The sequence below is a fragment of the Vombatus ursinus genome, unplaced genomic scaffold (genome assembly GCF_900497805.2).
Source record: "Vombatus ursinus unplaced genomic scaffold, bare-nosed wombat genome assembly UNPS02014793.1, whole genome shotgun sequence".
NCBI classification, from domain to species: Eukaryota; Metazoa; Chordata; class Mammalia; order Diprotodontia; family Vombatidae; genus Vombatus; species Vombatus ursinus.
In genome coordinates, this window is record NW_020954571.1 from 12826711 (window position 1) to 12839618 (window position 12908).

General features: G+C 41.2%; 1 protein-coding gene across 3 annotated transcripts in view; it reads left to right on the forward strand.

The window, feature by feature from the left end:
• Nucleotides 1-12908, forward strand: part of RGS3 (regulator of G protein signaling 3) — a 147672-nt gene that overhangs the window by 31739 nt on the left and 103025 nt on the right. For 2 of the 3 annotated variants that reach the window (XM_027869737.1, XM_027869731.1), the window contains exons 7-8: nt 2173-2256; nt 12202-12313. In XM_027869737.1, coding sequence (XP_027725538.1) covers nt 2173-2256; nt 12202-12313 — 196 coding nt within the window. The remainder of the gene's footprint in view (nt 1-2172; nt 2257-12201; nt 12314-12908) is intronic. The other variant, XM_027869730.1, reaches the window with a different exon arrangement.

Genomic DNA, 12908 nt, shown 5'->3' on the forward strand with positions numbered 1-12908 from the left:
GATGGTGGCTGTGAGTGGAATGGTGTGGTCATCCTGGGGGCTTGGTTTGGACTGTCCCTGAGAATTCCATTTTGAAAAGGATGAAATCATGGTTTAAGGCTATAATAACTAGTGAGTGAGGATTCTGTTCTGGACTGGGTACTTCCTCCAAATATGTGAAATGTAATTTCAGATTTCAAGGAACTTACGGGAATTAAACAAGGTTTTCTTTATTGAAGTACTCATTATTGGGTGTGGGGACAGTCAGGCAAGAGCTATCAGGCAGGGAATGTAGGACCTTGAAGGGGCGACTAAGGGAGGGTACTCCCTACTTTTGTCTATCTGTTTCTGTCTCCCTTTTTTTTTTTTAAGGCTAGATATCCCTGTCTCAACTAGGTTGGAACTGCAATTGCTACTGATGTGCTGAATCTTACTGCTGACCAGCACGGGAGCTTTATCCTTCTCAGTTTCTGACCTGAGCCAGTTCATTCCTCCCTAGGCAGCCTGGTGGCCCCTGCTCCTGGGAGTTCACCATCTTGGTGCCAGACTTTATGCAGACACCTGATCAGCTCAGCCTATATCTTAGGACTCTTGATCTCAAGCCCTTCAGCAGCCTCAGCCTTAGCAGGGATTGCAGGTGTGCACCACTATGCCTGTCCCCTACTCCTGTCCTTTGGGGATTTTTATTTTTGTCCTGTAATTGTATTTTAAAGGTAAAGGGGCAAGCAGAGTATGATTATATGCTTGTTTGGGAGCCAGTTTTTCGATATGTTTCTCATTGTAAATGTAAAAGGTTCTCATTCCTCTGGCTTCCATGCTGAACATAAGTAGTTTGACTTTTAGAAATTACTGGTTAGGAGCCTTGATGTCTTCATAATGTGATTGTTTTTCTGCTTTTCTCATTTGGTCTGAATTCCCTGGCTTCCCCACATGTATTATTATAAATTTGTCTTACTTGGGGTCTAGCCATTTTCCTTAGACTTTCTTAGGTTGTTGTCTTACTTCCCCCTGGCCTCTGACTGAGGTGAGGTTGCTTCAGGCCCATTGGTTATCTGTTTTGGAGCCAGTATCATCCAATATACCTTATAAAACAACACATTTTGCTGGTTTATAGTCTATATCTGTCCATTGAACTTTGTCAGCCTCGAATATATGTCTTTATATGTATCTGAATGGTCTTATTTTTTCATTTGTATGTGTCTGTCTCAGCATTAACTGTTTTAGACTGGAAGGTTTAAATGTGGCTTTCTTTAAGAATATCATCCAGTGCTATGCATCTATCAATAAATCTCAATAAATATTGCTATATGAGTATAAATACACATGTTGTCGCTGTCTTGTACGGCTTTATTTGGTCTAGATGAGAAGAGAACTTCAGAGGAGATATGGTGGAGGAAACTGGTGTGGGTTGCTTAGTGCTGGGATGCATTGGCCTAGAGGGCTGGGGGCTAAGAATACTATGGGAACTCCTGTGAGAATCAATCAGTTTGATCAAGAAAGTTTAGTGAGAGCAATAAAGGGCTTGTTGGAAGGCTTTGAACATGTCTTAGATCAAAGCCAGTAGCTAGTTGAATATGAATCTGTTGGTTTGTGATCAGGGCATGTGAGGATAAAAGAACACAGTAGGGATTACATACTGCCAGTCAGCCAGTGGTAGGAGCTAATCTGACTCCCAGAGAGATCCTCATTCTGACTCTCACTGTATGGGGTGAAAAGGGTAGGAATGTGTGTGGCATTAGGCCATTGATGGTAAGGGTAAGGTAACTCTCTGGCAAAGAAGCAGGCAGGGTATGGGGGGCTCAACCAGAAAAGGGCTAAACTGTGTGGTTTTGCTTCCTGCCCAGAAAAAGCAGCCTCATCACAGTTAGCTCTTAGCTCTCTGTTAGGTGGAAGCGGTGTCATCTTCAGCAGCTTCACACGAGGACAGTGGTTGTATTTTTCCCTCTTTTTTGAGGCTGTGGGACTGTGTAGGTGTTGAGCACAAGAGGGTGGTTTCTCCCCTCTTCCGTTCTAGCCAACCAGTCAGCAACCTCTCCTCCACTGATAGAGTTGTGTTCCCAGCTGGTTCAGCTAGCTCATATCTTCCCCAGGCTCCAGTGGGGCCAACCCTGACCCTGGGTTTCTCTTCTCTCCCTCACCCCCATCAGCATTCTTCATCCTAACCTGCGAGTTCAAGCCGTGCTTTGTTTTCAGCCCCTAGATCTCTGTAACACAGCTCGGACTCTGTTGCTGGCTGAGGAACTTATGCTTTATGAGGGGAGAAACAAAACTTCCAAGGTAAGATACTTAAGTGGGTTCTTAATTACTCTTGTAAATTATCCAGGCACCTGATTCTTCCCCTCATTGCTAGACTTGGAGCCATTTTGTTGCTCTTTTATACCTCCAGAGACAGAGAAAAAGAGGACAAACTAAGACCAATTCTGTTGAGAGGTTCAGGAGGAGGGAGAAATTGAAGTTATTGATTGAAATGGAATTTTTAGCTTATTGGGAGATTTTAGTTATCTAGGTACCTCCTGTCCATGTTAGCACAAGTCTAAAATCTGTTCTATATTTATGGGCTCTGACTTCTGTTGGCCTCCAGTTCTGCCAAATTAAGATTTATGATACTGTGTCTTGTGACTATATCTATCTCATCCTTTGTAGCTGAGCAGTTATTTCCAATTATTCTACACAATTTTCAGAATTGCTTCCATCTACCACAATTAATGGTAGCTCTCTAAAAAGGGAAATCCCTAGAATGCTATTGGGCAAGTGCCCCAGTGAGTTTCATCCCCAGTCCCATTTTCAGGGCCTTGGCTTGTTCCATTTAAATCTCAACTGTCTGACTTGATCTTGGTTACTAGAACAGATCCCTTTTGTGAGCTGTAGATTTTGTATCTACTTAACAGTGAACCTGGGAATCATCTACCTTTGAGCCACTGTGGACTCACTACATCATGGATTAAATCCTGAGTTTGACTTTGCTGCTGGACTAACTAGATTTTCACCCCTGGAATTAGAGATGAACTTTAACCGTACTTTCTTTTGTGGAGAGAACTTATTGTTCTGTATATTTCCTTTGGTGCCATTCAGGTAGAAATGGATTAAGGAAAAAAAAACCAAACCCAACTATCAGTCCATTCATCCAAGTGAGTTCAGTTCAAACTAGCCACTTTGGAAGGATAAACATTTATCTCAATGATGAATTTCATCAAAACATTTTGGGCACTCTTCTTTAAAAATGGCCTTTATGGTCTATAGAACACTGTTTTCAATACCTTTAGTGAAAGAAAATCTTTGACTATGGACTTGATTTTTGGAAATGGCTGTGAACCAAGGCGCTTAGGCTCTAGGCTTTGGTTTCCTTGTTTTTAAAATGATGAAACTGGAGTAGATAAAACTGGGCACTGGACTAGATAATCTCTAAGATACTCACCACGTCTAATATTCTATGATTTTATTATTCATTTGGATCTGGCTTTAGTGAATAATATAGGATCAGACTGAGTTGTATTATCTTAGCTTTTAAAAAATAGTATTTTATTTTTTTCAATTACACGTATAGCCGATTTTCAGCATTCCTTTTTTAATAAGATTTTGAGTTCCAAATTTTTCTCCTTCCCTTCTCTCCCTGCTCCCTAAGACAGCAAACGATCTGTGTTATCTTAGTTTTTACAATGAGCTGTGACAGGCTTACAATATCCAAAGCAGGAGCACAGAAATATTTGGAAAAAATGGCAGCATCTTTGTAGTAAGTTCACGTCTTCTCTCCAAGTCCCAGAGTGACTACTTTGAAGGACAGCATTTATCTGAATGTGTAAGTTGTGTATAGAATCAGTGGATAAAGAGCTGGCCTCAAAGTTAGGAAGATCTGAGTTCAGGTCCCACCCCTGACATGTAACTAGCTGTCCGTGTGACCCTGAGCAACTCACTTAACTTCTCAGTGCTCAGTGGTGTCAAACTCAAATAGAAACTAGGGCTACTAAGCCCTACATGGGGATCCCAGCTTGCTTACTTTATTAAGTATCTCCCAATTACATTTTAGTCTGATTTGGGGGGCACTTGTATTGGACACCTCTGCTCTAGACAGCTAAGACTATGTTACAGAGAAGGTGCTGACTTGCATTGAAAAGGAGTCCCTTTCACCTGGTAGTTCCTTATTCCAATAAATCACAGGCCCCATCAGTCATTTAGTCTGTCAACAAGCATTTATTAAGTTCTTATTATGTACCAGGCATTGTCCTGGTACCAAGGGAAGCAAAAAGTCTCTTCTCTGGAGGAGCTTACGTTCTGTTGGGGCAGACAGCACGTAAACACTGGGTACCTGTCAGATGTATATAGAGTGGATGGAAGGCAGCCTATGAGGAGAAGGCACTGGCAGCTTGGGAGAGTAGGAAGGGTCTCTTGCCAGGGAACTAAGAGGCCGAGGCGAGGAAGGAGAGCTTTCTGGTTCTGGAGGACAACCTGTGCAGAGGCATGGAGACAGGCAGATGAGATGCCTTGTCCTGTGGGAAGAGGGAGGTGAAGCTGAAGAAGACTGAGGAGTCAGGAAGTGTTTTAAATGCTAAATAGGAGAGTTTATCTTTGCTCCTGGAAGTGACAGGGAACTACTGGAGCTCACTGAGGAGGGAGGTGACAAGGTCATCTGGAAGGTCACCTGGGCGGTTTAGTGAGGATGGCCTGGAGAGGGGAGAGACTAGAGACAGGCAGACCCACCAGCAGGCTGTTTGCACTAGTCCAGGCCTGCACCAGAGTGTTGAGAGTGTCAGAAGAGAAAAGGATATTTATATGAAAAAATGTTCCGTAAGTAGAAACAACAAGATTTGGCAATGAATTGAGTATGAGGGGGTGAGAGTCAAGGATAACACTAAAGTTGTGAGCCTGGGGGACTAGAAGGATGGTGGTGCCCTTGACAGGCATGGATCCCCATCCTTGTCCCTATCTCTGTTGAATCAGAGCTTTTTATTGTTGGAAGGTATGTTAGAAATCAAGTCTAGCCTTCTCATTTTTTTTGTTGTCTTTTTTCATTAATTTATTTTGAATTGTCAACAATCATTTCCATAAACTTTTGAGTTTTAAATTTTTCTCCCCCTCCCTCCCCAAGATGGCATGCAATCTGATATAGGCTCTACATATACATTCCTATTAAACATATTTTCACATTAGTGATGTTATAAGAATTAGAACTGACAGGAGGAACCACAAAAAGAGTAAACAGAACACAGCAGAAGAAAATAATAGCAAATAATATGCTTCGATCTGCACTCAAATTCCATAGTTCTTTCTTTGGATGTGGATAGCATTTTCCATTATGAGACCTTTGGAGATGTCTTAGATCCTTGTATTGCAGAGAAGAGCTGTCTATCAATGTTAGTCATTTCACAATGTGGCTGTTACTGTGTCTAATATTCTCCTGGTTGTGCTTACTTCACTCAGCATCAGACAATATAAGTCTTTCCAGGTTTTTCTGAAGTCAGTCTGTTTATCATTTCTTATAGCACAATAGTTTTCCATTACATTCATATACCACAACTTGTTCAGCCATTCCCCAGTTGATGGTCATCCTCTCAATTTCCAATTCTTTGCTGCCACAAAAAGAGCTGCTGTAAATATTCTTGTACGTGTGGGTCTTTTCCCCATTTGTATGATCTTTTTGGGATGTAGCCCTAGAAGTGCTATTGCTGGGTCAAAGGGTATGCACATTTTTATAGCCCTTTGGGCATAGTTCCAAATTGCTCTCCAAAATGTTTGGATCAGTACACAACTCCACCAACAATGCATTAGTGTTCCAATTTTCCCACATCTTCACCAACATTTATCATTTTCCTGTTTTGTCATGTTGGCCAATCTGATAGGTGTGATGTGGTACCTCAGAGTTTTTGATTTGCATTTCTCTCTAATCAGTAGTGATTTAGAGCATTTTTTCATATGACTAAAGATTAGCCTTCTCATTTTACAGATGCAGAAACTGAGACCCAGGGAAGGGAAATGAATTATATACAGTTATACAGTGAGCTAATGTTAGAGATGAGAACCTAGGTCTTCTGGTTCTCATGTCAATAGTTTTCTGACTACACTACCAATCTCATTACTTTATGGTAGTTCCTTTGGTAAGGACTCCCATCAACTTGATGTACTCTCAGAGACTGTGGATGTACCCAGAACTTCTCTCTATATTGCCAGTGTAGTTATTTTATAGTTATTATTTAAAAAGAAGACACAGCATAATTAATCATCAGAGTTGCTGAATTAGTAAGTCCCCCATAAAGCTTAAATGAGATGTAAAGGAAAAATATATACATTTAAAATTAGAGAATAGGAAATACATGTGCTTATTACTTGGAGGTTGCAAAAGCCCAAAATAAAAACAGCTTTGGGAAGACTTAAGATAAATTTCTTGATGATAGATTTGGAGCAGGAGGTAGAGGAGAAAGTTGGGATGTTCTGGGTGTAGCCCTAGGCTTTGAGAGGATTTCTTTACAAAATTGTAGTTGTTTAGGTCAACAGATATTTTCTTGATGCAAGGGTGGTGGGGGAAAAGCAGATATTCTAGCTCATTGTGATCCTTGGAAAAGGAGGCCATGTGAAGACTTATTTAAACGTTGAGACCTTGCAGTGTTGTGTTCCTTATTCTTCCTTAGAAGAATAAGGTGGGTGCTAGGGGTTTGTTTTGTCCCTTTCTGGATCTTTTGTCAGAGGCCTCTTGGTGGGATTCCAACTAAGACCAGCCAGATGAAAGTGAGATTAAGGGTGTGTCTGGACTCCACTTTTACCGTTTCACCCTGTGTCACCATCTCTAGACTTTTGCCAGCTCTGTCCTTTTCCCTGACCTGACCTTTGGGGAAATTCTTTAGTCAGTCCTTAATCACTTCCTGTCTAGACTGTACTGTGATTCCTGTTTTAACAGTTTTCTTAAAACCATGCTTTTCCAATTTTGAGATTCTGGAGAGTTAATAAACTAACTCTGATCTCTTTTTATCTCCCTGATGTCTTTCCCCCATTTGTTGTCAATTTCTGCACCTCTATGACTTTTTTGGCTTGCAGACATTGTTTTAATCCTATCCACCACCCCTGTGCTGCCTATTTGTGACTTGGGTTGAGAGAAGGGGAAAGGAAAATCTGAGGTGATTTTTTTTTTATGTAGGATTTTCTTTCTTTTTTTTGACTACTCTAGCCTCTAAAGTAATTTTCCCTTGTCTCTGTCCCATTTCTTATCCTAAATCCTTTTTTGTATTCATGTGGGTTGTCTTGTCTTTTCATACTCTTCTTTCACTAATGGTGTTCTTCCCTTTCTCTCCCTTTCTTCACTTCCTTTGACCCCATCTTGCCACCTTCTTAGCCTTACAAGTTCCACAGAAGGCTATAATCATGTGATTCTTTTGCTGCCAGGTCATACACAGGTAGAGTAGTATAGGTGTAAACTCACTAGACTAGGAAACCTGAGTCCTAGCTCTGTCATTCAGTAGTAAAGAGAGCTATAGATCAGGAGGTTTTAACCTCAGGTCCAAGGTCCAGAGGCACTTGTGAATAGGTTCATAGTGGGTCTGTAAACTTGAATGGGAAAAAAAAATGACATTTTTTATTTTCGCTAGCCTCTAACTGAAACTTAGCATTTCCTCCAATTATGAACATAGGCAACTAGCATTATTCTGAGAAGGGCCCATAGGCATCATTAATCTGCCCAAGGGGACCATGACTCAAAAAAGAGAACTCGGATGTTAGAGAAAATGATCAGGACAAACAGAAGGGCCCTCATACCATAGAACAGCCAAGAGTCAAAAGTCCTATGGTCTAGGTTGAGATCTGCTATTGACTATCTGTGTGACCTTGGGCAGCCACTTAACCTCCTCAAGGCTCAGTTTTCCCATCTTTAAATTAGGGATGATAACATCGACCTCAGGATAATTGCAGAAGATCCAATATTATACTATAAATGATAAAACATTATATACATGTTCAAGGTATTAATACCACTAGCTCATGTGTTTTAATTAATATAGTATAATTAATTAACAAGTGATGACAATGAAAGTAACTTCTACAATTTTTAAGAATCCCACTCAAGAAGGTCCATTGCTAGAGGGGCAGAAAGGGTGTCAGCAAAAATGTATCCACACAGTGACATGTAATGCTTTCATTTGAGGATCTTAGGTTAGTTACATTTTGTTGCTTTTGGCCAGTGGTTGCCTTAAGATTTCCAGAGAAAAGGTCATGTGCAGTCTAATCTTGAGTGTGGCAGGTTAGAGTGACTTTCAGAATGTAGAAATGTGGAAATTAACCATTTCAAGAATGATTAATAAGAAAGAACCACCAGATAAACACATTGCTGAGTCAGTTTAATTGTGATATAATGCAAGTGCTGATTTTTGAAGTGAACGATACAAAAAGAGACTATATAAGTAACTTGCATGTTTTTGTCAGACAGTAAATAATTGAAATGGCGACTGGAGACCTGGTGGAGTGGGAAGGAACACTGCACCAGTTCTAGGTTCTAATCTCAGGAGTTCTACTTCTATGGAGTCCCTGCTGTGCGACCTCCCTGAGCTTCAGTTTCATTGTCTGTAAAAATAGAGCTAATACCATCTCTTCTGCCTTCCTCCCACCGGGTTATAGGAAAATCAAATGAGATGATGTATATGAAAGTGTGTTGCAGATTGAAAAGTGCTACACACATATAATAGATGAAAATCATTGTCCTTCTAGAAGTGTTCTTGAATGAATGCTGATTAAAGTTGTCACTGAGAGACTTCTGGCTTACCTCTAGATGCATAGGTCAAAATAAAAGATAATAGGAAAGATCCTTCTAGCTCAGGGGCTCTTTTTTTTTAATGGTAATTTTTATTTTTTTTGTTTTCAACATTTACTTCCACAAGATTGTGAGTTCTAAATTTTCACCCCATCTTGCCCCTCCCCCCACCCCAAGATGGCATGCATTCTAAATATCCCTTCTCCTAGTCTGCCTTCCCTTCTATCTCTCCCCCCCTTCTCTTATCCCCTTCCCTTTCAATTTTCCTGTAGGGCAGGATGGATTTCTGTACCCCATTTCCTATATTTCTTATTTCCCAGTTGCATGTGAAAACATTTTTTTTAAACATATGTTTTTAAAACTTTGGGTTCCAAATTTTCTCCCTTCCTCCCTCCCCACCCACCCTCATTGATAAGGCAAGCAACTCAATATAGGTTATACATGTGCAGTTATGCAAAACACTTCCATAGTAGACATGCTGTGAAAAACTAACTCTATTTCCCTTAATCCTATCCCTCCCACCAATTTATTCTATTCTTTCTTTTGACCCTGACCCTCCTCAGAAATATTTGCTTCTGATTACTCCCTTTCCCAATCTGCCCTCCTCTCTTTCATTCCCCTACTCTCTTGTCCCCTTCCCCCCCTGTTTTCCTGTAGGGTAAGACATATTTCCACACCCAGTTGAATGTGTATGTTATTCCCTCCTTAAGTCAAATCCTATGAGAATAAGATTCACTCATTCCCTCTCACCTTCCCCCGTTTCCCCTCCACTGTAAGAGCCTTTTCTTTTCTGTTTTTTTTTTGTGGGATAATTTACCCCATTCTACCTCTCTCTTTCTCCTTCTTCTAGTATATTCCTCTCTCACCCCTTAATTTTATTCTCCAGATATGACCCCTTCATTTTCAACTCACCCTGTGCCCTCTATCTATCTATATCTGTATATACGTACATATAATTTTTTCCCTTCCAACTACCCTAATACTGACAAAGGTCTCATGAGTTACAAATATCATCTTTCCATGCAGGAAAGTAAACAGTTCAACCTTAATAAGTCTGTTATGATTTTCTCTTTCCTGTTTACCTCTTCATGTTCCACTCTAGTCTTGTATTTGAAAATCAAATTTTCTATTCAACTCTGGTCTTTTCATCAAGAATGCTTGAAAGTCCTCTATTTCACTGAATGACCATTTTTTCCCCTGCAGGATTATACTCAGTTTTGCTGGGTAGGTGATTCTTGGGTGTAATCCTATCTCCTTTGCTCTCCGGAATATTCCATGCCCTGTGGTCCCTTAATGTAGAAGCAGCTAAATCTTTGTTATCCTGATTGTGTTTCCACAGTAATTGAATTGTTTCTTTCTGGCTGCTTGTAATATTTTCTCCGTGACCTGGGAACTCTGGAATTTGGCTACAATATTCCTAGGAGTTTTGCTTTGGGGATCTCTTTTAGGAGGAGATCAGTGGATTCTTTCAATTTCTATTTTGCCCTCTGGTTCTAAAATATCAAAACAGTTTTCCTGGATAATTTCTTGAAAGATGATGTCTAGGCTTTTTTTTTTTTGATCATGGCTTTCAGATAGTCCAATAATTTTTAAATTCTCTCTCCTGGATCTATTTTCCAGGTCAGTTGTTTTTCCAATGAGATATTTCACATTGTTTTCTAATTTTTCATTCTTTTGGATTTGTTTTACAGTGTCTTGATTTCTCATAAAGTCACTAGCTTCCATTTCTCTATTCTAATTTTTAAGGAAGTATTTTCTTCAGTAATCTTTTGGACTTTCTTTTCCATTTGGCCAATTTTGCTTTTTAGGGCATTCTTCTCCTCATTGGCTTTTTGGACCTCTTTTGCCATTTGGGTTAGGCTATTTTTTATGGTGTTATTTTCTTCAGTATTTTTTTGGGTCTCCTTTAGCAAGCTGTTGACTTGTTTTTCATGATTTTCTTGCATCACTCTCGGTTTTTCCTCTACTTCTCTTACTTGCTTCTCAAAATCCCTTTTGAGCTCTTCCAAGGCCTGGGACTGATTCATATTTTTCTTGGAGGGTTTGGATGTAGGAGCTTTGGCTTTGTTGTCTTCTTCTGGTTATCTGTTTTGATCTTCTTTGTCACCAAAGTAAGATAATATAGTCTGACTCTTTTTGCGCTGCTTACTCGTGATCCCAGCCAATTACTTGAGTTTTAAACTCTTTGTTAAGGTAGAAGTCTGCTTCCAATGTGAAGAGTGTACTGTACCAAGCTTCGGGGGTTTGTACAGCTGTTTTCAGAGGTACTTCTAGGGACCATGTAAATTTTCAGTTCTTCCAAGGTGGTTTGATAAGGGGCGAGGTGTTTTCTCTCCACCACCACAAGTCCCACCGCACCAGCGCTCCTCCTCGCCCCAGGACCTCCCCTCAGAACTGCGACCCATATCCAAGCACAGGTAAAGCAAGAGATTCCTGCCTCAGCACTGGCAAAGAGATCCCTACAATCCCCCTCTGATCAGCCACTGGATTCCCCCTCAGTCTGTGGGCCAGAAGCTCAGGAAAAAGCCGGGCAGCACTTGAGACTTGTGGCTGAGACCTAGCTCCTCTCTCACTGCAGTCGCAGACTTTTGCCACTGACCTTCTAAGTTGTCTTTGGCGTTCAGGGGTTGAGAAGTCTGGAAACTGCCACACCTTCTCGCGATTCAGTCTTCTGAGGCCTGCTCCAGGGTTGCTGGGGCCTGCGCGCCCACACCGAACTGAGGCCCCCCCTCCCCCGGCATGCGATATACCTTTCCAATCAACCATCCAGGCTGTCTTTGGCTGGAAATTTGTTTCACTCTGCCTTTTTGTGGGTTCTGCTGCTTTAGAATTTGTTTAGAGCCATTTTTTATAGGTATTTGGAGGGATTTGGGAGAGAGCTCAAGACAGTCACTGCTTTCCCCTCAGGAGCTCTTTTGATACTTTGTCACTGAGCTGGAGGAGTTTGATGTTAACAACCTTGATCATGGCGATGGGCATTGTTATCAGAGCAAAAGAAAGGGCCTGGTAAGCACTGTCTGGCATTAGGGGAAGTTTCCATATTTTATGCTTTGAGGAATTAGAGGAACCGGATACCTGCAATTTGCTCCTAGTTTTATAATTAGTGGGCCAGGGATTGAGAGGGGGACAATGAACTCCTAACACTAATTATTATTAGGCAGGGCCATATCAGTGGCTTGTAACTGCTTTAGGCAATAATGCCGAAGATATTATACCATACCTACTTGTTCAATCATTTGAAACAAGTTTGGTAAGTCAGATTATAACTCCATTCATTCATTCAGCAAGTTAGCAATTCATTCAACCCACATTAAGCACCTACTATGTTCAGAGTACTGATAAGGTGCTGAGAGTGTACAAAATTCAGATAAGACTCAGTCCCTGTTCTCATGACTGATATTTTTTGAGCATTTCTGAGATTTTGCTCATTGGCTAGTGCTATCCACTATTCTGTGGGCTGGTTGCATTTTATCCTGTGTGGTTCTTTCCCTGCCCAGGTGACATTGTTTGTGTACTCTGACCTGTTGCTCTTCACCAAGGAGGATGAGCCAGGACGATGTGATGTCCTGAGGAACCCACTCTACCTCCAGAGTGTAAAACTGCAGGAAGGTAAGTGTTGGAGAAGTCCTTCTCTGCTGCTCACTTCATTCTCACTTGTGCTGCCCCTTCTTTTCCCCAGGGAGCAGAGTTGGACCTATGAACACAAAGCTTAGTTTGGGTCACTTAGGTCTGTCTTCCTCTTACGCACTGGTAACTGTCAATGGTGCAGTTTACAGTTCTCAAACTGGACAGCTCAATGTTTCGTTTTGTTCAAGGCAAACTTCCTTGCGTACCTACCCATCTACCAAAGTGGTTGAGTGATTTCTAATGACAGAGGTGTGGATATAGGGGTGAAGAGGAGAGGAAAAAAAAGCTGTGGCTTGTTCTCCCATAGGTGTGTCCCAAGATCCATAGGAGAAAGAGGGGAGGGAAAAGGGGGAGGAAGAGCAGGAGCAGACAGATGGGGAGGGAGAAAAAGAGAGAAGTGAAGATGGGGGATGGGAGGAGGTGAGGGTGTGAAATGGGTTTCAAGTCCAAACTTTCCATCATATCTCCCTATATTCCAGGAACTTGGATCCAGCTGGGAATATCTGTTCTGAGTTTAGTTTGGCGCCTGAGGTCGCTGCTGTAAAGAGACTTGATTTCCTCTTTCAGATTATTTAAA